The 22814-nt window shown below is 44.5% G+C and overlaps 1 protein-coding gene across 5 annotated transcripts in view; it reads right to left on the bottom strand.

Moving 5' to 3' along the window:
- Positions 1–22814, bottom strand: part of ttc28 (tetratricopeptide repeat domain 28) — a 965957-nt gene that overhangs the window by 369333 nt on the left and 573810 nt on the right. For all 5 annotated transcript variants that reach the window (XM_038780339.1, XM_038780595.1, XM_038780507.1 and 2 more), the window contains one exon: positions 5117–5247. In XM_038780339.1, the coding sequence (XP_038636267.1) occupies positions 5117–5247 (131 nt within the window). The remainder of the gene's footprint in view (positions 1–5116; positions 5248–22814) is intronic.

Below are 22814 nucleotides of genomic sequence, written 5' to 3'. Positions count from 1 at the left end.
CAAACGGGGATGAGCGGGGTCCTGGGGACCCTCTTACAGTGAGTTGGGGCTTGCGGGGGGTGTTAAAGGGTCGTTTCAGGGGGCTTGAGAGATCGGGACATCATTTAAAAATGGCTCCTGACTGCTCGCACTGCTGAGTGCTGCCTGTGCTCTTTGAATGCTCAGAGAGCATCTGCTCATCTGGAACTCCACCCAGGTCACCCTTCTATGTAAACCCTCATACCCCAGCTGTTTCATCAAGGAGATGGGGGCGGCCAAGCTCAATCAGTGGCCCACCAGTTGTTGGCACTGCTCAGTACACTCCTTAGAATCGCTGCCCCACTGCAGAGGAGCAGGGGATCAGCAGAGCTCACCCCAACCAGAGGACACCTGTGCCATGGTGTTTGGAACCCTCCGTGGTTCTCTGCCCCTCCCAGGGGAGAGGCCTCACCTATGACTGCCATCCCTCAGGATCACCAGCTGTCTCTTTCTGGTGAGTCTGGCAGTGCTGACTGCCTCGGTCACCACCTCCCGGGTGCGGTACAGGAGGGCAGGCTTCGATATTGAGAACAGTACTGATATTGATATATTAAGGCATAATTTGTTGTGTGGGAGCAACCTATGGATACATATTACTCAAATGTTTTGAACATTATTTAAAACAAATGTTTTAAACAGTATTGAAACAGTTCTTCAGGCAGTGGACGTGCAGTTTCAGCACAACAATGGTCTGGCCCATCGCATTTCCTTTGGCACCCCGGTTTTTATTGTGTGTGTGATGCCTACATTTGAGTAGGTTGTGTACTGGAGTCACCCGTCATATTGTCAGCATGTAAGCTTGCTGTTCAGTAACCACACTTTGTTTTGCTGGCTCAAGTGCAACGGCTATAGTAAACTGCCACAGAACGAAAGCATTATGTCTGCTGCCAGGATATCGGGCATGGCTTGTATGATTCGCTAGCACAGTAATTGGCATTGAGGGAGTGGAGTTCCTTTCAATTCCGGTGTATGGAAGAGTTGACATGTGGTGCCTCCAGAGCGATGTGGGTGCAGTCAATGGCACCCTGCATCATGGAGCAGCTTGCAATCCTAGCTCACTCCACCTGCTGCTCTCTGGCAAGACAGAACGAAATGTTGATGGTCCTCTTTGAACAGAGAGCCTCAGTGACCTTATGCAATCATTACAATCCCTGTGGAGACTTAATGTTGAAAGAGAAACTTGAAATTTATTGAAGGAATAAAACCACAAGTTTTCATGGTTTAAAGAAACAATTTTACGGGACATGTGTCAAACAAAGCACTAATTAAACACTATCTTAAGTTATCAGTTATACTTTAACTCACAAAGCAATAAATACCGTCACTTTAAAACTGAACTCAACTGAACATTTCCCTTTTCACTTCAAGTCCCTGGCTACTCATCAGGCCCTTGAGAGTTTCACTTCCTGGGGCCAGACCAGAAGTACCAAACGGTTTCTGGAATTCATTTCTATTCTCCCCAGTGGTCCTGTCATTCTCCAAGGTATCAGCTTCCTTCGGGTCCTTTCACTTGCCTCCAGTTAAAACAATCCTCCACCATTCCTTAAACACTTCGCGATTGCGGACCCTCCATCTCAAGCATGGGTGGCACTAAACTCTGGTTTGGTGCTTCCACCTCAGAAATACCCTCGATCTGATCGGCATCTTGCTTTTGGTCTCCACCTGTTATTCTGCTCTCAGTCGACTCTCCCTTTCCCTGCCTGTTGAACTCCACGTGTATACCCTGCAACTTGGATGTTTCCAGCTCCAACCCCAAGGACCATCTGAACAAATTCCCACAGACCCTTCCCAGAATTCCAACCAAAGCTCCACCCGGAATCACACATCTCGATGGCAGCAGAGGTCAGTTGAGGTGTCAGATATATTTGTACATGACTTAACCTTTTAGCTTCCCACCAAACCTCTGGACCTTGAGGTATGCATGAATAATTCATCTCTCTAACAAGCACATAACAATGCGCCTCAGATACCCTGACTACACCTCCCATTTTATAGCTCTCCCTCTCTTTCTCTATCCTTACCAAATACACACAGGTTACTCTTTAAACCACCGGTCCTTGAACTGTTCTGGAAATTTCTTAGCTCCAGCAATTTAATTACTTTACCCATACACTTTCATTTGTTGTATTCTTCCATGGGTTTTTAGCATTGTTAACATGGTCAGCACTTTTTGCCCACCCCTAATTGGCCTGGAACTGAGTGGCTTGCTCGGCCATTTAAGAGTCAACCACAGTGCTGTGGGTCTCAAATCGCATGTCGGCCACACCAGGTGGCAGATTTCCTTCCCCAAGACATTAATAACCAAGTTGGGTTTTTACAACAATCGATGGTCACCATTATTAAGACTAGCCTTTGGTTCCGTATGTTATTAACCTGATTTAAATTCCACCAGGTGCTGTGGTGGTACTTGAAGCCATGTCCCCAGAGCATTAGCCTTGGACTCCAGATTATTAGTTGCAGTAACGTGACCACTACGTCATCAACTCCGCAAATCTCAATCTTCCTAAACTAAAGATTATCTCCAAATTATTCACGTGGACCATAAATTAGAAGATTCAACACAACAGTGGATGTCAATCTGTGAGATGTCAGAAACATCTCTGGACAGGGGCAAGTGCATGAAAGTTCACTGCTGTGGTCTTCTTCAAAGCCACTGCCTATGTGGTCTTTGCACTGCTCAGGGGGTTGCAGTTCTGACTGTAGCAAGTGGCAGATTTCAGTGAGGATGTCCTTTCTGAAGTGCAGATGTCTCACACATTGTTCCTCTCCAAAGTTTAGGGAGATGCAATGCTCCACGAACAGCCCTCCTCCTCTACTCGCAGGTTGTCCTGCTCTGCATGGCCTTTGCTCATTCTCTCAGCCATGCTATTCCAAAGAGAATGCCGACAGGTACAGGCATGTCTGGGATCAAGTGACTTGTGCAGAAGACCTGAAGCCAGCAAAACGTCTTTCAGCACCTGACCATTCCCTGTAAACGTTTGACGTTTGCAGTTTGAAAGAACTATGGAAAGCACCAATCAGCAATAATCAGACTCTAGGAACTGAGAAGCATGCAGTTGATGCTCCCTTTAAATACAAGTGGCATGGGCAGATTCTTCCTGGTGTTCAACTGTTTGAGATTAAGAGAGGAGATTGGCCGGGTGTTGAGCTCCAAATTGGAACCGGTGGTCTCCAACCCTAATTGTCCTGGAAACCAGCGTTGTAAGCTAATTGACATCATGATCTGCCGGTTCTGTATACCTTCAATAGATGTTAGTTTTGAGCTACTAAAGCACTCATACAGATAGCATCCAGTGTAATTTAAGACAGAGGTGTGCACCCATGCATTGGATGGTATCTTAGTCCCTGAATGGTATTCGTTGCACCCAAACAACTGATGCTTCGGAATACAATTTGTGACTTGTTTATTTCCTATTATTAGAGGTGGCCAAACTCCTTGTACACTCTGCGTAGAGCAAGATTTCGCAAACTTTAGAAACCTTCCTAAGGTTGACTAAGAAACATTTCACACCACAATGAAGAAGAAACTCTTTAGCATGCATTGATCAGATCTTACCAGTGGATGATGTTCTTGCATCTAGAAACCAAGGTTTTCTTTCTCTAATGGTATGGTTGGAGGGGAAACAATGGTGAAGACATCGGCTCAAATTTTCGTGTCAGGTCAAGAGACCCCAACCTCACCTACATGTGACTGTATAAGTGCAGAGGCGGGCCAGTTAGAAGGCCCATCTTCACTCTCTAACACAGCAGTTCAGTTCCCAACATTGTTTAACGGCCACCTAACCCTCATCCTTCATCCTGCTCACTGCTCCCACCTACCCCACATACCCCCTCAGATCCCCCATGCCACCTCCATGCCCCTAATGTATCCTCTGTAGCCACTCACCCAGTATGCACTGTGTACAATCCTCAGGAGCCGTGCTTTAACAATGGAAATTATTTCAGAGTCACTGGGAGGAAAGTAAACCTCTCACAAGTTCATAAAGCCCTGAATTAAAACTCACTCTCCTTGATGCTACATAAAAGAATGTCGGAATTTAAGTGCCAATTAAAATTGGAAAAAACAATAAACCACATCAAAGGAATACTTTATTAAATCCTCTTAAAAGTTGCAATTGTGATTGGAGCAGTAAGTCACCTGCTGAGCTGAAGCCATTACAATGTTTGAAACTCCGCCAAGCATTCACATTTGCTCAGCCGTCATAACAGAGCCTTCCAGCGATAAAGCCTGAAAATAACAGAACGGGATGGCGTTCCATTTCCATTTCAATGCTAAATGCCTGTCAATGAATGGAAGAGAAATGTAGACTGATATTTTTCAACTTTGAAATGCAAGGCTGCTTTTTTAAACAGCCAGAGCTGTCAGTCAGCTTAAATTGCAGGACAAAGCATAACAGTAGAGGCTAACAGGGCCTTTATGGAAATAATTTTTGAATGCATTATGGCACTTTGGACAATTGGAAAAGTACTGTCATGCATGACAACAATTACACAATGCTGCTCAATTGAAGCCTCAACTTCCTTTTGGAAATCAGATTTCTATGGTGAATCATGGCGCTGCACTAAAAGATCACTGCATTAAGATCAACATTACAATATAACATTGAATAGTGACATTTGAAGGTGTTGAATGATCCTATGCTCATCTTTCAGGATATACCCAACTCCTCGTCAGGCATTATCCAGTGGCACAAGCTCTCCAAGGAGGTGAATTTCTTGATGGCTTCCAAACCCCATACCAGCATACAACAATACTGTGCAGGAGGAAATACAATTTTACTTTGGCCCTCACAATGGGAACCCCTACCTGAAAAGAGGTGCATGTGTGTTTTGCACTCAAGGCCGCCCTGACACGGCAAAAGGTCACACAAAAATGTGTGTGGTCAGGAAGGAGCAGGAAAATTGTATTTCCAGCAAAAGAAGCTGAGTCTAGCATTTCATGACCAGAGTCGAACCTCCACTACAGACAGATATAGTCTAAACAGAAACCTCTGTGATTGAGAGAACACAACCTTGCCCGTCAACTTCATGTCCTATTGATATCCACTCACTTGAATCTGTGCCCATCTTCAGAAATATAATTAAGCAAATTACCCACCTCACGATCTTTTAGCTTCATGGCCAGCACTAGCTGGAGACGGTGGTTGTTTAGGGCCTCTCGGTAGTTGCCGCTGGAGAAGAATGCCGATCCCAGGTTACCATGGGCTCGACACTCGCCCGTATGGTCACCTGAGTAAAAGGAAGCAAGAAACAAAAACTTACCATTTGTGTTCAACTGCCACAGATAATTTGAAGAACTTGATTTCCCTTGATCAATTTTGACTTCTCAAGCTGCTAGCTTCAGCTAAACCAGAAGGAAATTGTGTCAAAAATGCTTTCCCCCCCAGTTTTTGATTCTTTTCTCCTGTAAATGTTTCAGACACAGTTCTCAGCAAGTGCTCAGCAACCTAAATTATTTTGCCAATGACTGAGTTAATGCATGGGTTTAGACATCATGTGCTCACAAGCTATTTGACCATGGAGCTACAGTTAAGCCAAATCTCGTCCTTGTCTATTAACTACCAACACACTTTCTACCATGCTTTCTACCATGGTTTAAACTAATTTGACAGGGGGATGGGGAAACGAGCTGTAGTCCAGAAGTAGTGAGGAGGGTATCAAGGTCACAGGAGTGTACCGGCAGACAGAAAGGTGGGTTGAAGTGTGTCTACTTCAATGGAAGGAGCATCCGGAATAAGGTAGGTGAACTTGGAGCGTGGATTGGTACTTGGGACTACAATGTTGTGGCCATTACGGAGACATGGTTAGAACAGGGACAGGAATGGTTGTTGGAAGTTCTGGGGTATAGATGTTTCAGTAAGAGTAGGGAAGGTGGTAAAAAAGGTGGAGGAGAAGCATTGTTAATCAAGGATAGTTTAACGGCTGCAGAAATACAGTTCGAAGGGGATCTGCCCACTGAGGTAATATGGGCCGAAGTTAGAAATAGGAAATGAGCGGTCACATTGTTAGGAGTTTTCTATAGGCCCCCAAATAGTAATAGAGATGTGGAGGAAGAAATTGCAAAACAGATTATGGATACGTGTGGAGGTCTCAGGGTAGTTGTCATGGGTGACGTTAACTTTCCAAATATTGACTGCAACCTCTATAAGTCGAACAGTTCGGATGGGGCAGTTTTTGCACAGTGTGTGCAGGAGGGTTTCCTGACACAATATGTGGACAGGCCGACAAGAGGTGGGGCCACATTGGATTTGGTACTGGGTAATGAACCGGGCCAAGTGTTAGGTTTGTTCGTGGGACAGCACTTTGGAGATAGTGACCACAATTCGGTGTCTTTCACTATTGCAATGGAGAGGGATAGGGCCATATGGCAGGACAAGGTTTATAATTGGGGGAGGGGCAATTATGATGCGATTAGGCAAGAATTAGGGAGCATAAGATGGGAACAGAAACTGTCAGGGAAAGGCACAAATGAAAAGTGGAGCTTGTTCAAGGAACAAATACTGCGTGTCCTTGATAGGTATGTCCCTGTCAGGCAGGGAGGAAATGGCCGTGTGAGGGAACCATGGTTCACAAAAGAGGTTGAATGTCTTGTCAAGAGGAAAAAGTAATAGTATGTAAGGATGAGAAAACAAGGTTCAATTGGGTCACTTGAGGGTTACAAGGTAGCAAGGAATTAGCTAAAAAAAAAGGGCTCAGGAGTGCTAGGAGGGGGCATGAGAAGTCCTTGGCGGGTCGGATCAAGGAAAACCCCAAGGCTTTTTACTGTCATGTGAGAAATAAAAGAATGACTAGGGTGAGGATAGGGACGGTCAAGGGCAGTAGTGGGAACTTGTGCATGGAGTCAGAAGAAATAGGAGAGGCGTTGAATGAATACTTTTCTTCAGTGTTCACCAAGGAGAGGGACCATGTTTTTGAGGATGAGAGTGTGCTGCAGGCAGGTAGGCTGGAGGAGGTAATGTTCTGAGGAAGGATGTATTAACAATTTTGAAAAATCTGAGGGTCAACAAGTCCCCTGGGCCAGATGGGATATATCCACGGATTCTTTGGGAGGCAAGGGATGAGATTGCAGAGCCTTTGGCTTTGATCTTTGGGTCCTCACTGTCCACGGGGACAGTACCAGAGGACTGGAGAGTGGCGAATGTTGTTCCTCTGTTCAAGAAAGGGAATACGAATGACCCTGGTAATTATAGGCCAGTTAGTCTTACTTCTGTGTGCGGTAAGTTAATGGAAAAGGTCCTGAAGGATAGGATTTATGACCATTTGGAAAGATGCAGCTTAATCCGGGATAGTCAACACGGATTCGTGAAGGGAAAGTCTTGCCTCACAAATTTGATTGAATTCTTTGAGGAGGTAACTAAGTGTGCAGATGAAGGTAGAACAGTTGATGTCGTATACATGGATTTTAGTAAGGCATTTGATAAGGTTCCCCATGGTCGGGTCATGAAGAAAGTAAGGAGGTGTGGGATAGAGGGAAATTTGGCCAATTGGATAAGTAACTGGCTATCACATAGAAGACAGAGGGTGATGGTGGATGGAAAATTTTCAGACTGGAGACCAGTTACCAGCGATGTACCACAGGGATCGGTGCTGGGCCCTCTGCTATTTGTGATTTTTAATCAATGACTTGGAGGAGGGGGCTGAAGGGTGGGTCAGTAAATTTGCTGATGACACCAAGATTGGTGGAGTAGTGGATGAGGTGGAGGGCTGTTGTAGGCTGCAAAGAGACATTGATAGAATGCAGAGATGGGATGAAAAATGGCAGATGGAGTTTAACCCTGATACGTGCAAGGTGATTCATTTTGGTGGAAAAAATTTGAATGTGGATTACAGGGTCAACGGCAGCGTTCTGAGAAATGTGGAGGAACAGAGAGATCTTGGGGTTCATGTCCACAGATCTCTGAAGGTTGCCACTCAAGTGGATAGAGCCGTGAAGAAGGCTTATCGTGTGTTAGCGTTTATTAACAGGGGGCTTGAGTTTAAGAGCCGCGGGGTTATACATGACCCTGGTGAGACCACATTTGGAGTATTGTGTGCAGTTCTGGGAAGGAAGCGGAAGCATTGGAAAGGGTGCAAAGGAGATTTACCAGGATGCTGCCTGGTTTGCAGGATAGGTCTTATGAGGAAAGGTTGAGGGAGCTGGGGCTTTTCTCTTTGGTGCGGAGGAGGATGAGAGGCACTTAATAGAGGTTTATAAGATCATGAGGGGGACAGATAGAGATAGTCAGAGACTATTTCCTCGGGTGGATGTAGCTGTTACAAGGGGGCATAACTATAAGGTTCAGGGTGGGAGATATAAGAAGGATGTCCGAGGTAGGTTCTTTACTCAGAGAGTGGTTAGGGTGTGGAATGGACTGCCTGCTGTGATCGTGGAGTCGGACACTTTAGGAACTTTCAAGCAGTTATTGGATAGGCGCATGGAACACACCACAATGACAGGGAGTGGGATAGCTTGATCCTAGTTTCGGACAATGCTCGGCACAACATCGAGGGCCGAAGGGCCTGTTCTGTGCTGTACTGTTCTATGTTATATGTACCATGGGCCACTGCACAGCTATAGGAAGGAGAAAACTTTGTTTCTCTATGTAACTACAATCATCATCTTAAAACTCTCAATTTAAATCATCCTGCCACCTTCTGATCTGGAGGAAATAAAAGCCAATTTTATGGAATCTATCCTTATAACTGAACCCATAAGCCTCAGTGTCATTGCATTAAATCTACACTGCATTTCTTCAAATGCCAATGTATCCTTCCTCAGGCTTGAGAACTAAAAGTGAATATAATATTCCTGCTGGAATCTGTCCATGGCTCTGCACAAGTGAAGCATCTTCCTTCCCTTTTATTCTATCCCTCTTGAGATAAAGGCTAACATGCTTTTCTAATTACATTTTTCATGAATGAACTACCTCTCAGTGATGTGTGTACAAGACATTTGAATTGCTGTGCAACAGATTTTAGTCTTTTTAAATTGTATATTTCTATTTCTACAGCTCAGTTGGCTGGACAGCTGGTTCATGATACAGATCAGGACCAACAGCGTGGGTTCAATCCTCATACCAGCTGAGGTTATTCATGAAGGCCCTGCCTTGCCAACCTTGCCCCTCACCTGAGGTGTGGTGATCCTCAGGTTAAATCATCACCAGTCAGCTCTCCCCCTCAAAGAGGAGAGCAGCCTATGGTTCTCTGGGACTATGGCGCCTTTACTTTATTATATGTCTGTTCATCTTTCTTGGATTCAAAACGGGGAGCCTCACACTTAACATTTAATTTAATTTGATATAGAAAAAAACAATAAAAAATATTTATAAAATGTTTTAAAAATTGGATATATATTTGAAAGTGACAAATTTAGAAGGCTACAAAGATGGGGCTGGGGAATGGGACTAGCTAGTTTGCTCTTTGGGAGCCGGTGCAAACATGATGGGCCAAATTGCCTCCTGTGCTGTCAATAACACCAATAACATCAATAATAATTTCATCTGCCATCATTTTGTCCGCACAATTAGTCTGTCTATGCCCCTTTACTTTTTGCTTGTAATTTAGTGCCATCTACAAACTTAGATACAAATCTCTATTCCTTTAGCCAAGGCACTCATATATATGGTGACAATTGTGGCCTTTGTATGGAACCTGGTGGAACACCAGTTGTACCGCCAATTAGAATAGACTGTCTCCTTAGCTCCCAACCCATTAACAATTGTTAAAATCTCCATGAAGATCGATAATTTTTTTTAAAATTACAACTTCTAGTTGAAGGGATGACACAGCAAGGTTTCACTTTTTAAGACATTTATAGCAAGAAAAGACAAAAAATGCACTCGTGACTATCTTTGTAGGCAAACTATACCTTAAAGCACAAAGTAGAGCACCCCCTTATTCTATTAGCATAATCAAAAACACACTTTACAGATATACTTTGCACTGTCTTTAAGAAGGAATTCAGTTCTCGTGGAACCATTCCAAGGCAATTCTTAATTCCTGAGGGTTTGCTACTGTTCTTTCTGTTTCTCGGCCAGAGAACCTTTAATCTTAGAATTGCCTTTCACAGTGAGGTTTCTTTGCTCTGGAGAATTTTCCTCCAGTTTAAGCTTGGCAAATCTTCCAGTCTCACTTTTACTCATAAATTTGGTCCTTTTAATCCAAGTGCATGGCTCCCACGCCTAGAGATTTTCAGCTGCCCTCTCTCCCTCCTGGACTCTGGCAGATTAACCTTGTCTATGAGTTCTCAGGGATCCCTTCAAAACCCTTACCCTCTCAAAGCCCATTTCTGTGGCAACATGAATCATACACAATACCTGCATCCAGGTAAAAATGCTGATTAGTTATCTTTGAGATCCTACCCTCTTTTATTTTGGAAGCAAATAGACAGTTTACAGCACAACTATTTGCCTCCTGACATATTTAACACTTTTCTGGGACTTTGCAGACTTAGAGTCTACCTACTATGAGCACATAGGCTGCTGCATTGTCCTCACGTGTAAACGCCTTGCATCCCCTTTCTTGTAAAACAATCTGGGGCCCCTTTAATCTCTAGCAATCAAACCACCCAGGCTTGGTGCCATATAGACGACAGAAAGGGTCACATGACCCTCCTTTATCTTACTTTAAATTTAAGATACTGTCTCGAAACAAAACAATCTTCCGAAGCTCATAATTGTAACACAATCCATGTCACAAGGTTATCCCCAATTGCAATTGTTAATAATCTTTTGTAATTCAGCCGGTGCCTTTTGAAAGTCCATAAATACAATGTCCATAGACATTCCTCTAAGTTAGTGACCTCGTCAAAAAAATTAAATCAGATGTATCAGCTATATCCAACCCTTCACAAATCTATGCCAATTCTCTTTGATCAGTTCATCTTTATCTCAATGCTCACTCAATCCCGAGGGATAGATTCCAATAGCTTTCCCACAATTCATATTAAACTGACTGGTCAGTAGTTTCCTGGTTTCTACTGCCCCCCCCCCCCCCCCACCCCCCACCCCGATCCCTTCTTAAATAATGGAGTAGCATTTGCAATTTTCCAATCTAAAGGCACAATCTTAAAGCTCAAGAGCTTTGGAAAATTATGACCAACACGTTTGCAATTTCCTTGCCTATTTCTTTTAATACTCCAGGGCGGAAAAATATTTTATCCTCAAGATTTTTCTATCATAAATCCCATCATTTGCCCATTAGGAATTTAAAAAACTTATGCTAAATCTTCTATCCTCTTCCATCGAATTACTTTTAGATTCCCTTGTGCCACTATATTTTGTCCCCTTACTCTACTATGAAAACGGATACAAAGTATATATTTAACAAGTCTCCACATTATTACATCCTTCCACCTTTAATGGACCCATGTTCCCTTCACTATTCCCATTCTCTAAATATATACATAAAATTATTTATTGTTAGCTTTGATATCACCATCAAGATTTTATTTGTGCCCTTTTGCTCCAAACTACTTTCTTTATATTTCTTTGTTGGGTTTTATAGTTCTCAGCCTGCTGGATTGCCACTTTTCCCTGCAGATCTGTTCCCCACTGTTTTTTTCCCTAATTAATAGTTGCTTATTTGCACAAGTGGAGCTCGGAATTGAAGTGGAGATTTTTTGATCTGTGTGACTATGTTATGCTGGATTGTGTCGTCAACCATCAATCCACAGAGGGAGAGGACAGCAGGGTGGCGCAGTGGGTTAGCCCTGTTGCCTCACGGCACCGAGATCCCAGGTTCGATCCCGGCTCTGGGTCACTGTCCGTGTGGAGTTTGCACATTCTCCCCGTGTTTGCTTGTGTTTCGCCCCCACAACCCAAAGATGTGCAGGGTAGGTGGAGTGGCCACGCTCAATCGCCCCTTAATTGGAAAAAATGAATTGGGTACTCTAAATTTTTTTTAAAAATCCACGGAGGGAGCAAAAGTTCAGAATTCACTAAATTTATGCTGCTGCTCTTATCAAAGGTAGCTTGTCTCCCAATTATGTCATTAGCTCAAATACACAATGCAAACAGCAATGTGGAGACTCACACCATGAGATCACGATTGCTAAATTCTATTGAGAGTGCAGATTATATTAAGCCAGGCAATAATGTTTGTATGACTTGTGAATCATCGAATATTAGGAATCCAAGAAATCCACTCCTGCGTTTTATGGAGGATATGCATTTATTTAGTAAGTTAGTCCACAGCACCTTTGAACAGGCTGTTAACTCTCAAGGGTCAGCACTATTTATGGTAAGTAATTAACCCTGGATTCCTGCAGATCTATTTAATTACTAGTCTGGTGCCATCCATCATGCATTTCAAAAGCATCAAACCTCATAAGTGACACACATCAGGGTGTCGCACCTCAAAATGTCCTGTGGCTGGAGGATAGAAAATAATGGTTGGCTAATACATGTGGTTATCTATTAAAATAATCAAATGTCTAAATGACTAAATCTGAAAACATCAAGAACCACCATCAGTAAATCAGTCATGCATCATAAACTAACAAATATCACAAAAATGTTCAAGTAATTTATTTACAGTTTTGAGCTGCATTTCCCATCTTCGCTTACAACTAAAAATATGTTTATGATGAACAAATTCATAATTCACAATTGCAAAATACAAAAATTGGATTACTGAAACATTATAAATTACTGCAAAAGGTTTCACTGGCGAAGAATGAAGAAGGTCATTCAACTGTTCAGAAACACCTCACCGTTTTGCTCAAATATATTCCCCAGTTGTTCCTTGATTAATGCCTCCACTGCTCTATCTGGGAGTTTTGCAAATGTTGATCTTTGTGCGATCAATTTTTTTGATCAATTTAATTTTTTTACCGACTTGAACTCCCATTCTTGAAATTTAAAGCATTTTACCTTTTCCATACCTTTAACCATTTAGCAGATCTCGGGAAGAGTACCGATCGGATGGCTCCTATCCAGGCTGAAAAGCTCGGGCTTTTCCAGTCTTTTTTTGCAATGCCAACACCAGGTATTAGCTCCCTAAATTCTTCTCTGCACTGAATCCTGTGGGTAAATGTCTCTTGTTTCTAAAAACAAAAATCAACATGTGGGGCGTGATTCGGCGGCCTCGCCTTGCCCAACGTGGTGCCGGGGTGAGGCCGATGACTCTCGCGAGAAGCTCAAAACATCTTGTGAGATTCAATGGAGTCTCGCGAGATGCTGCAATCTGGATCTCACTCTCGCTGGGATTCTGGATTTGGATTTTGTTTATTGTCACATATATCGAGGTACAGTGAAAAGTATTTTTCTGCAAGCAGCTCAACAGATCATTAAGGACATGAAAATAAAAGAAAATACATAATAGGGCAACACAAGGTAAACAATGTAACTACATAAGCACCGGCATCGGATGAAGCATACAGGGATGTAGTGTTAATCAGGTCAGTCCATAAGAGGGCCGTTTAGGAATCTGGTATCAGTGGGGAAGAAGCTGTTTTGAGTCTGTTCGCATGTGTTCTCAGACTTTTGTATCACCTGCCCGATGGAAGAAGTTGGAAGAGTGAGTAAGCCGGGTGGGAGGGGTCTTTGATTATGCTGCCCGCTTTACCCAGGCAGCAGGAGGTGTAGATGGAGTCAATGGATGGGAGGCGGGTTTGTGTGACGGACTGGGCAGTGTTCACGACTCTCTGAAGTTTCTTGCGGTCTGGGCAGAGCAGTTTCCATACCACGCTCTCGATAGGATGCTTTCTATGGTGAATCTGTATAAGTTGGTAAGAGTTAATGTGGACATGCCAAATTTCCTTAGTTTCCTGAGGAAGTATAGGCGCTGTTGTGCTTTCTTGGTGATAGCGTCGATGTGGGTGGACCAGGACAGATTTTTGGAGATGTGTAACCCTAGGAATTTGAAGCTGCTAACCATCTCCACCTCAGCCCCGTTGATGCTGATAGGGTTATGTACAGTACTTTGCTTCCTGAAGTCAATGACCAGCTCTTTAGTTTTGCTGGCACTGAGGGATAGATTGCTGTCGCTGCATCACTCCACTAGTTTCTCTATCTCCCTCCTGTATTCTGACTCATCATCGTTCGAGATCTAGCCCACCAAGGTCGTATCATCAGCAAACTTGTAGATAGAGTTGGAACCAAATTTTGCCACACAGTCCTGTGTGTACAGGGAGTATAGTAGGGGGCTAAGTACGCAGCCTTTCGGGATCTCGGTATTGAGGACTATTGTGGAGGAGATGTTGTTGTTGGGCAAGATCCAGATATGCATACGCATTTGCCAGATTCTCCCGGCACCCGGGATTCACCGGTCGCTCCTGGGACCTCCCAATTTAATGTTATCAGAAAGTGTTGAAATTTCCCTTCTGCTCCAGAGTCCAAATCATTAATGTAAATTAATGAAACAGTGATGCCAGCAGAGTTCAAGTAGAACACCATTTCCCAATATTTACAAGTGAGTGCAGCCATCCTTAATCCCTACTCCCTGTTTTGGAATCATTTTGCTGACCATTCTGCCCCCTGACGCCATATGCTCTAATCTTAGTCATTAGTCTATTGCATTGTGAAACCATATTTCATTTCCAAAAAATATATTTTTGAATTTACTGGCTGGAAACTCCCGACTAATATTTTCTGAAAAGACTAAAGCTGGTTTAGCACACTGGGCTAAATCGCTGGCTTTTAAAGCAGACCAAGGCAGGCCAGCAGCACGGTTCAATTCTCATACCAGCCTCTCCGAACAGGCGCCAGAATGTGGCGACTAGGGGCTTTTCACAGGAACTTCATTGAAGCCTACTTGTGACAATAAGCGATTTTCATTTCATTTCATTTCATTCATTTAAATCTGTCCGATCGTGTCTTTTAAGGTCACAGCATGTAAACGGTTATAAATACTCATGGAATTGGTGAGTATATCCATTCTATAAAAAATTCTGTTACAATCAAACAAGGAGAGGGAAAAGAGTGAAGCCATTCAGCCTCTCCTCGCCTGATTATAATATGCAATATGTTTTAAAGGCCTTTTGGAAGTGTAGAAATATTGCATCTGCTGCATTACCTTTGTTTACTCTCACTGTTATCTCTACGTATAATTCATCAAGGTTGATCAAATATGAGCATCCCTTTTGAAAATGATGCTGACTACTCTTTAATGTTTGGTTTTCAGAATTTTTTCTATGGTATCTTTGAGTAAAGTTTCAATTATCGTTCCTGAAGCTAACTGATTTATACTTTCCTGGGTCTTTCGATCTCCCATTTTAACTGGAATAAGATTTGCTGTCTGATAGTCTTCTGGTACAATTACTTTTTCCAACAAATTGTTATTTATATATAATACTGAGATGAATGGAGTAATTTCAGATATATTGGGCAGAATTCTCCGCAGCCCGACACTGAAGTCGAGAACGGCGATCGGGCAGAGAATGGCTCCCGATGTCGGAGTCGGGGCAGGTGCCGGTTTGCGATGATCTGCACCCCCCAAATTGCCATCATCGGGACGGGCGCCGCGCACAGTCGCAATCCCGTTGCCGCGTCATCAGCCGGCCCGCCCGCGATGCTCCACCCACAATGGGTCGCGTTCCCGACTGCGCGAGTCCCAGCGGTCGGGAACCTAGCCTACCGGCTGCGGACAGTGTCCAGCGCCGCCACACTCAACCGAGATCCGTGCCGGTGGCCGGGGGGGGCTTCTGCTAGGGCTGGGGTGGCCAGGGGTGGGTTGTGGGGTTGGGGTGGGTGGGTACGCGGTACAGCACTGCCACCACCATGTTTTCCGGAACGACTGGTGGGTGTGTAGGCGTGTGAGGCTGCTGCTTGTCAGCTTTGCGCATGTATGGCCCGGGAGCCAGCAATTCTCCGGCCGTTCTCCGCGTGATGCACGGGTGTTTCACGCGGCACAGTGCTAGCCCCTCACCGGTACTGGAATTGGTGAGGTGTTTGCGCTGATTGTCCCGTCGTGAATCACCATGGGTCCCACGCTGGCATCAGCACATAGCCGCAGGAACGTAGATTCCAGCCACTGTATTATATGTAGTTGGTGCAGTAAGGGTTGGGATGTGACTGCTGCAGTAGTATGTTACAAAATCCTACTATGAGAGACAGCCAGGCTTTGTAGATACAAGAGGGGCAATTATAGCATTGTAAAAGTAAGGGTTCATGAATATTGTTTATAGAAAGAAGGTTTCCTGGGGAGTAAATAATTAGGGCCATTATGATTAGCTTTAGTAAGATTATGTAGTTAATGGGAGGAGCCAGGGGCTGAAGCAGTCAGATGTTCAGTTCGAATTCAGTTTTGAACTGTCTGTGAATGGTCTCGCAGTTTCTCTCAAAGCAGTTTAGTTCAAAATATTTTTACAGTGAACCTAACAGCAGTTTCTGAAAAGGCTAGCAAGTTAAACAGTAGTTTGACACAGGCAAGATTCTGCAAGCTGTTTCCTGAAGGATATCTCTGTCAGAACATCTCTTTACGGCAAATATTCTTGGTTTGGCTAACTGTATTTAAAAATGAACTTTGACCTGAGACGGGTTTTGCTTGAGTGGAGATACAAAATAGCAGTTAGGAGTTAGTGTTTTATTGTCATTGTTAAGCACTGTTTAACTGGTAATTGTAAGCTATTTTTTTTATGTTGTTAAAGTTTGTAATGCTGTGTTAGTAATAACGTTTATTTTAATATGAAATGAAATGAAAATGAAAATCGCTTATTGTCACGAGTAGGCTTCAATGAAGTTACTGTGAAAAGCCCCTATTCGCCACATTCCGGCACCTGTCCGGGGAGGCTGGTACGGGAATTGAACCGTGCTGCTGGCCTGCTTGGTCTGCTTTAAATGCTAGCGATTAGCCCTGTGAGCTAAACCAGCCCCTGGTCTCTCTATTTGTGCGTGGATTCACTCCTGGAGCAAACAATCCTTTCCTCACAGCCTTAAAAATTAAATCAAATATTGGGGTTTCTGTCAAGTATCCGAGCAACTGTTGGGGCGGGGTCCGGGATTGTAATAATGCTACCGTTGCAATCTTCTCCCCAACTTTGTTTAAGGTGCACAAATATAATCCATCAGAATCAGAGGTTTTATCTTTATAAGTTTGATTAGTTCAACAATGATCTCCCCACTTTCTATCCGAAATGTCGTTCTGTATTTTTAAACTTTTCTTCTAATGTCACATTGTTAGTATTCTTGGTCAACACTGAAGAAAGGTAATTACTCAATCTTTCTGTCATTTCATTGACATTACCTATGACTCTATTTGGTGTCCCTTTAGTGGCCTTATTTATGTCCTTTTCTCTGCTAGTGCCCAAAATTTATCCTGAATATCCACAGCTTTAGGTTTTGACTGATAAACCTCTATTTATAACTTACAATACAGGAGGACATTGGATGCATCTAACCTGTACTGAGCTTTTGAAAAAGCACTCTACCTAGGCCCACTCCCTCGCCCTATCCCCATAACCCTACGCAGAGGGGGCACAGTGGTTAGCACTGCTGCCTCACAGCTCCAGGGACCCGGGTTCAATTCCGGCCTTGGGTGATTGTTAGTATGGAGTGTGCATGGTCTCCCCGTGTCTGCATGGGTTTCCTCCGGGCATTCTGGTTTCCTCCCACAGTCCAAAGATGTGCGGGTTAGGTGGATTGGCCATGCTAAATTGCCCCTTAGTGCCGAAAGATGTGTAGGGTAGGTTACGAGGGTAGGGCGGGGTGGGTGTGCAGGTGGACCTGGGTAGCGTGCTCTTTTGAAGGGTCAATGCAGACTCGATACGCCAAATGGCATCCTTCTGCACTATAGGGATTCTATGATAATAGCATTGATCATGACACATCCATCGATCCTGCACATCATTGGACCGTGGGAGGAAACTGGAGCACCCGGAGGAAACCCAAGCAGACATGGGGAGAACCTGCTAACTCCACACAGACAGTCACCCATGGCTGGAATCGAACCCGGATTCGTGGTGCTGTGAGGCAACATTGCTAACCACTGTGCCACCACTCCCCTGCTCCTCTCTGAAATAATGCCACGCGATTTTTTTACATCCACCTGTGAGGGCAGACAGGACCTCAATTTAACATCTCATTTTGAAGTACAGCACTTTAGACACTGCAGCACTCCCTCAGCACTGCAACGGAGTTTCAGCCTTGATTTATTTTCTCTCAAGTCGTGCAACAGACCTCAAACGTACAGCCTTCTGATTCAGAAGCAAGAATGCAACCAACGAAGCCACAGCAGACATCTTTGAATTCTTTTCAAATGTTTGTGGTATCTTAAGTACACAGGGCGCGATTCTCCACCCCCCCCCCCCCCCCCCCCCCAACGCCGGGTCGGAGAATAGCGGGAGGGCCTCCCGACATTTTACACGCCCTCCCGCTATTCTTCCCCCCCCCCCATGCCCGACCCACGCCACGAATCGCGAGGCCGATGGGCCGAGCGGCCGGGCCTTCACGCCCGTTTCAACACGGCAGCAAACACACCTGCTCGCTGCCTTCGTGAAACGGACGGCAGATGCCCGTTCAGGGCATCTGGGGGCCCGATTGGCACAGCAGTACCACGGCCATGCCAAGGGGGCCCGTGCGTCCATACCGGACGTACTCTTTTCCCTCCGCCGCCCCGCAAGATCAAGCCGCCACGTCTTGCAGGGCGGCTGAGAAAAAAGACGCCAACTGCGCATGCGCAGGTTGGCGTTGTCCAACCTGTGCATGCGCGGCCGACATCATCGGCCGCGTCAGCCGGCGTGACGCTTGACGTGCGGCCTTGATGACCGTCGTCAAGGCCGCACCGCCGTGACGCATGTGGCCGCGCTCCTAGCCCTGCCCGGGAGGGAGAATCGGCCCCGGAAGTGGGCGTGAAGGCTGCCGTGGGTCACGGCCTGTCCCATGGCAGTCTTTATGATTCTCCGCATTTGCGGAGAATCTCGCCCAATATGTTGCATAATTTTCCACAGTTCAGACCTGGGCGGGATTCTCCCTTTTTGGGACTAAGTCCCCACGCCCGCCGGAAAACGGGCGAGAATCACTCCGGACTTTTTATTCGAAGGTCCGGGGTGATTGTCCGTTTTCCAGGGGGCTAGCAGTGCCCCGGCATGCGTGCCGCAGTTCTGGCTGCTGGCAGGGCCCTGCCGTCCAGGCTGCGTGGCAGCACCTGCGTGCAGCGGCCCACTTCGGCACGGGCGCCGCTGACATGGCAGACCCACGCAGTGGACCCACACGGAATAAGGTAAGTCCCCCCACCAGATCACGATGGCCACCGATCGGTGGCCCCCGATTGCGGGTCTGGCCACTGCTGAGGCCCCCTCCGGAGTCAGATTCCCCCCTGTCCCCCACTAGGACCGTGGCCGCAGATCCGAGCTCCCACCGGGTGGTACCAGATGCAAACCACGCCGGCGGGAGTTCGGCCGGTCGAGCACGGAGAATCGCCGTGGGGGCCTCTTTCAGCGGCCCCCGACCGGCGTCACGTCGTCCCCATGCGCGACTGGCGGGTCCGCAGAGAATCACGGAAGCGCTGTCGCACTGGATTTCCAGCGTGACCGGCTATTCTCTGCCCCTGCGCTAGCACAATTCCAACGCGGAGGTTCGGAGAATCCCACCCCGGATTTTCTCCTTTAAATTCTTGCTGGCTATATTTACTAGATAATTGTACAAATAATCATCATGTTTACACGTATACTCAATTACATTAATTTAAACAGAGTAAAAGTTAGACTACGGAATCTGTAGATGCCTATGTCTGGTTAATCACTCTTTCCTGTGTCTCACAAATCTCCTCCCGAATATTTTTCAGTATTCTGGGATAAATACCAACTATCCTGGGAATTCTTTATTTTGAAACCTTTTTTGGGACTAGGATGTCCATCTTATTTACCAATACATTAACATTTTTCATCTTATTTTGATTATTTCTTATTTGCGAAGGCATTCCTTGTGAATATTTCTGATCTTAATCTTAAAAAATATATGGTCATCTTGAGGTTTAATATTGTTTGCTTCCTTCATGAATTTACACTCTTCTAACAGTCACCTTACTCCAACATTATTTTTACTGTAAGGTTTTTAAAAGGATCTCTCTCTGTCCTCATCCTTAGAATGCATTTCTGTATTTTTATTAATTAATTCTGGTAAGCCCCTTCCACAATATCCTTGTATATCTCTTAATTTAACTTTTCATTTGGTTATGAATGCCTTTGCTTCACTTTGATTTGGCCTGAATTTGTTTATCTACAGTGTGCAGTTATCCTCTATATTCAGCATTATACATATAAAGGTATTCCACTTCCCTCTGTCAAAATTATTGGCAATTACATTGCTGAGGTTTAATTTCAATGATATTGTTAAATGTGTGATGGGTATTATTACATTTATAAATGCATATGTTATTAATTCATTTGACCGTTATTTGTTAATTTGTCCCCTTTGTTTGTTAATTGCTATGCTCATAACACTATAGATGGGGATTCATGGGGCTGGGTTGACTCTGAACTCAGTCAATAAACTCTCTCTGCAAGGAAAGGCTTTCTGTCTTTGTTTTGACTTCACCAACTGGCTTGGGTCCATGTAACGCCCACTATTGAAGTGTTGTTGTATTATTTGCTATGTTTCTGTCTGCATATTTCATTGTCATATCCCAGCCTCCTGGTGTTAGGCATTTCTGACGCTCCGGTTGTTAAACTTGGTCATTCTGTGATGGCTGCTACCTCAGGGTTGCTAGCATTCACTTCCTGCATGTTACCTAGGGCCATTTGCAAATTCCAGGTAGGATCAGCTCTCAGTCTCATTGCTTCTTTTTTGTTTTCTTTTTTTTATAAATTTAGATTATCCAATTATTTTTTCCAATTAAGGGGCAATTTAGCGTGGCCAATCCACCTACTCTGCACATTTTTGGGTTGTGGGGGCAAAACCCACGCAGACACGGGAAGAATGTGCAAACTCCACACGGACAGTGACCCAGAGCCGGGATCGAACCTGGGACCTCAGCGCCGTGAGGCGGTTGTGCTAACCACTAGGCCACCGTGCTGCCCGTCTCATTGCTTCATTAACATACAGGGGTCCTAAAGTATGCACTGCATTTACCAACTTTGCGACTAAAACGTCAAATCTGGTTTTCCCAGTTGATAATTGGTTGAGCTCCTGCCTGGAAGCTGAGTTCTAAATTTCAGTCGGGCAGCTTCTGATTTCTCGGTGTTACAGAGAAATTCTTTGTGAATGTGAGATGGTTGAAGAAGAGAGATGCTTGGTGGGAACTGGTGTTTACGCTCTGCTGCTGTTTGACTGCAATGCCCAGAATATAAACCAAGTCACACAGCACCTTGTGGAAAATTTGTGTTTATGAGAGAGGAAGACAAGTATGCAAGTTGTACTTTTCATCCTGCTCCTATGGAACTACACAACATATGATGTTAAGTTAACAACAAAGTGTTAAGTTTTGCCAAGAATATGAGAAGACATCAACAATTGAAAACAAAAAGAACAGCGACATATTTAACAAGAATTCAAAATTCTGTTTGTAATAATAATCGCTTATTGTCACAAATAGGCATCAATGAAGTTACTGTGAATAACTCCTAGTCGCCACATTCGGGCGCCTGTTCGGGGAGGCCAGTACAGGAATTGAACATGCGCTGCTGGCATTGTTCGGCATTACAAGACAGCTGTTTAGCCCATTGTGCTAAACCAGCCCCTGTGTGGGAGGTAGAGCAAAATAATATCTCAATAATTGAAGATGAGTTTTGGAAGGGATTACAAAAACGTGTTGCAGAGTAGAACAAAAAATAGAATTATAACTGTTGACCTATCTCTGCAGAGCAGCAATGTTTATAACACACACCTCTCAATCATGTGACACATTTCTTCAGTAAATGTGAGCTGGGGAGATGGGTAAGTACTACAACGCTTTGCCAAAATGGGACCTCGGCAAACATCAGAACTTGCACTTGCAGCCCTGAATCAGCTGTGAGTAACATATCATCATAGAATGATACAGCACAGAAGGAGGCTAATTGGTCTATTGTTTCAATGTCAGCTCTATGAAAGAGCTATCCAATTAGTTGTACTCCCTTGGCTTTCGCCATAGCACCACAAAATGTTCCACTTCAATTATTTATCCAGTTATCTTTTGGAGATTATTAATGAATCTGTTTTCATCACCTTTCATGGTGTGCATTCCAGATCATCATAACTCACTGCAACAAATAAATCCTCTGTTCATCTATTTCAGAAGGCAATTAGGAGAATGACGTAAATCGAGGAAAATCCCCTTGGAATCTGATCACTTCCTAACATTATTATTGAGAGTGATCTGTCTCTTAATGTCACCATGGTTCATATTTCCTTCCCCAATTGTATGGTGCATTTGCATGACTTTATCTGGCACTATGGGGATGGAAGGGTGGGTTGAGAGGAGCATAATTCTTATTCTGTCTCTCAACAAGTAATACTGATAATAATAATCTTTATTATTGTCACAATTAGGCTTACATTAACACTGCAATGAAGTTACTGTGAATAACCCCTTGTCACCACACTCCGGCGCCTGTTCGGGTACACTGAGGGAGAATTCAGAATGTCCAATTCACCTAACAAGTACGCCTTTCGGAACTTGTGAGAGGAAACTGGAGCACCCGGAGGAAACCCATTCAGACACAGGGAGAACATGCTGATTCCTCACAGACAGTGACCAAGCAGGAATCGAACCTGGGACCCTGGCACCGTGAAGCAACAGTGCTAACCACAAGATCATACGGAAAGTATTGCTCAAGAAGAATTGCATTACAAGGGCTCTATGCTTTGTTTTAAAGCAGCAGAGTGAACTCACATGGGCAGTACGGTAGCACAGTTGTTAGCACTGTGGCTTCACAGCACCAATATCCCAGGTTTGATTTC

The sequence above is a fragment of the Scyliorhinus canicula genome, chromosome 1 (assembly GCF_902713615.1).
Source record: "Scyliorhinus canicula chromosome 1, sScyCan1.1, whole genome shotgun sequence".
NCBI lineage: Eukaryota > Metazoa > Chordata > Chondrichthyes > Carcharhiniformes > Scyliorhinidae > Scyliorhinus > Scyliorhinus canicula.
Note: the sequence above shows the minus strand (reverse complement) of the source record. Positions and strands in the feature narration are given on the sequence as shown.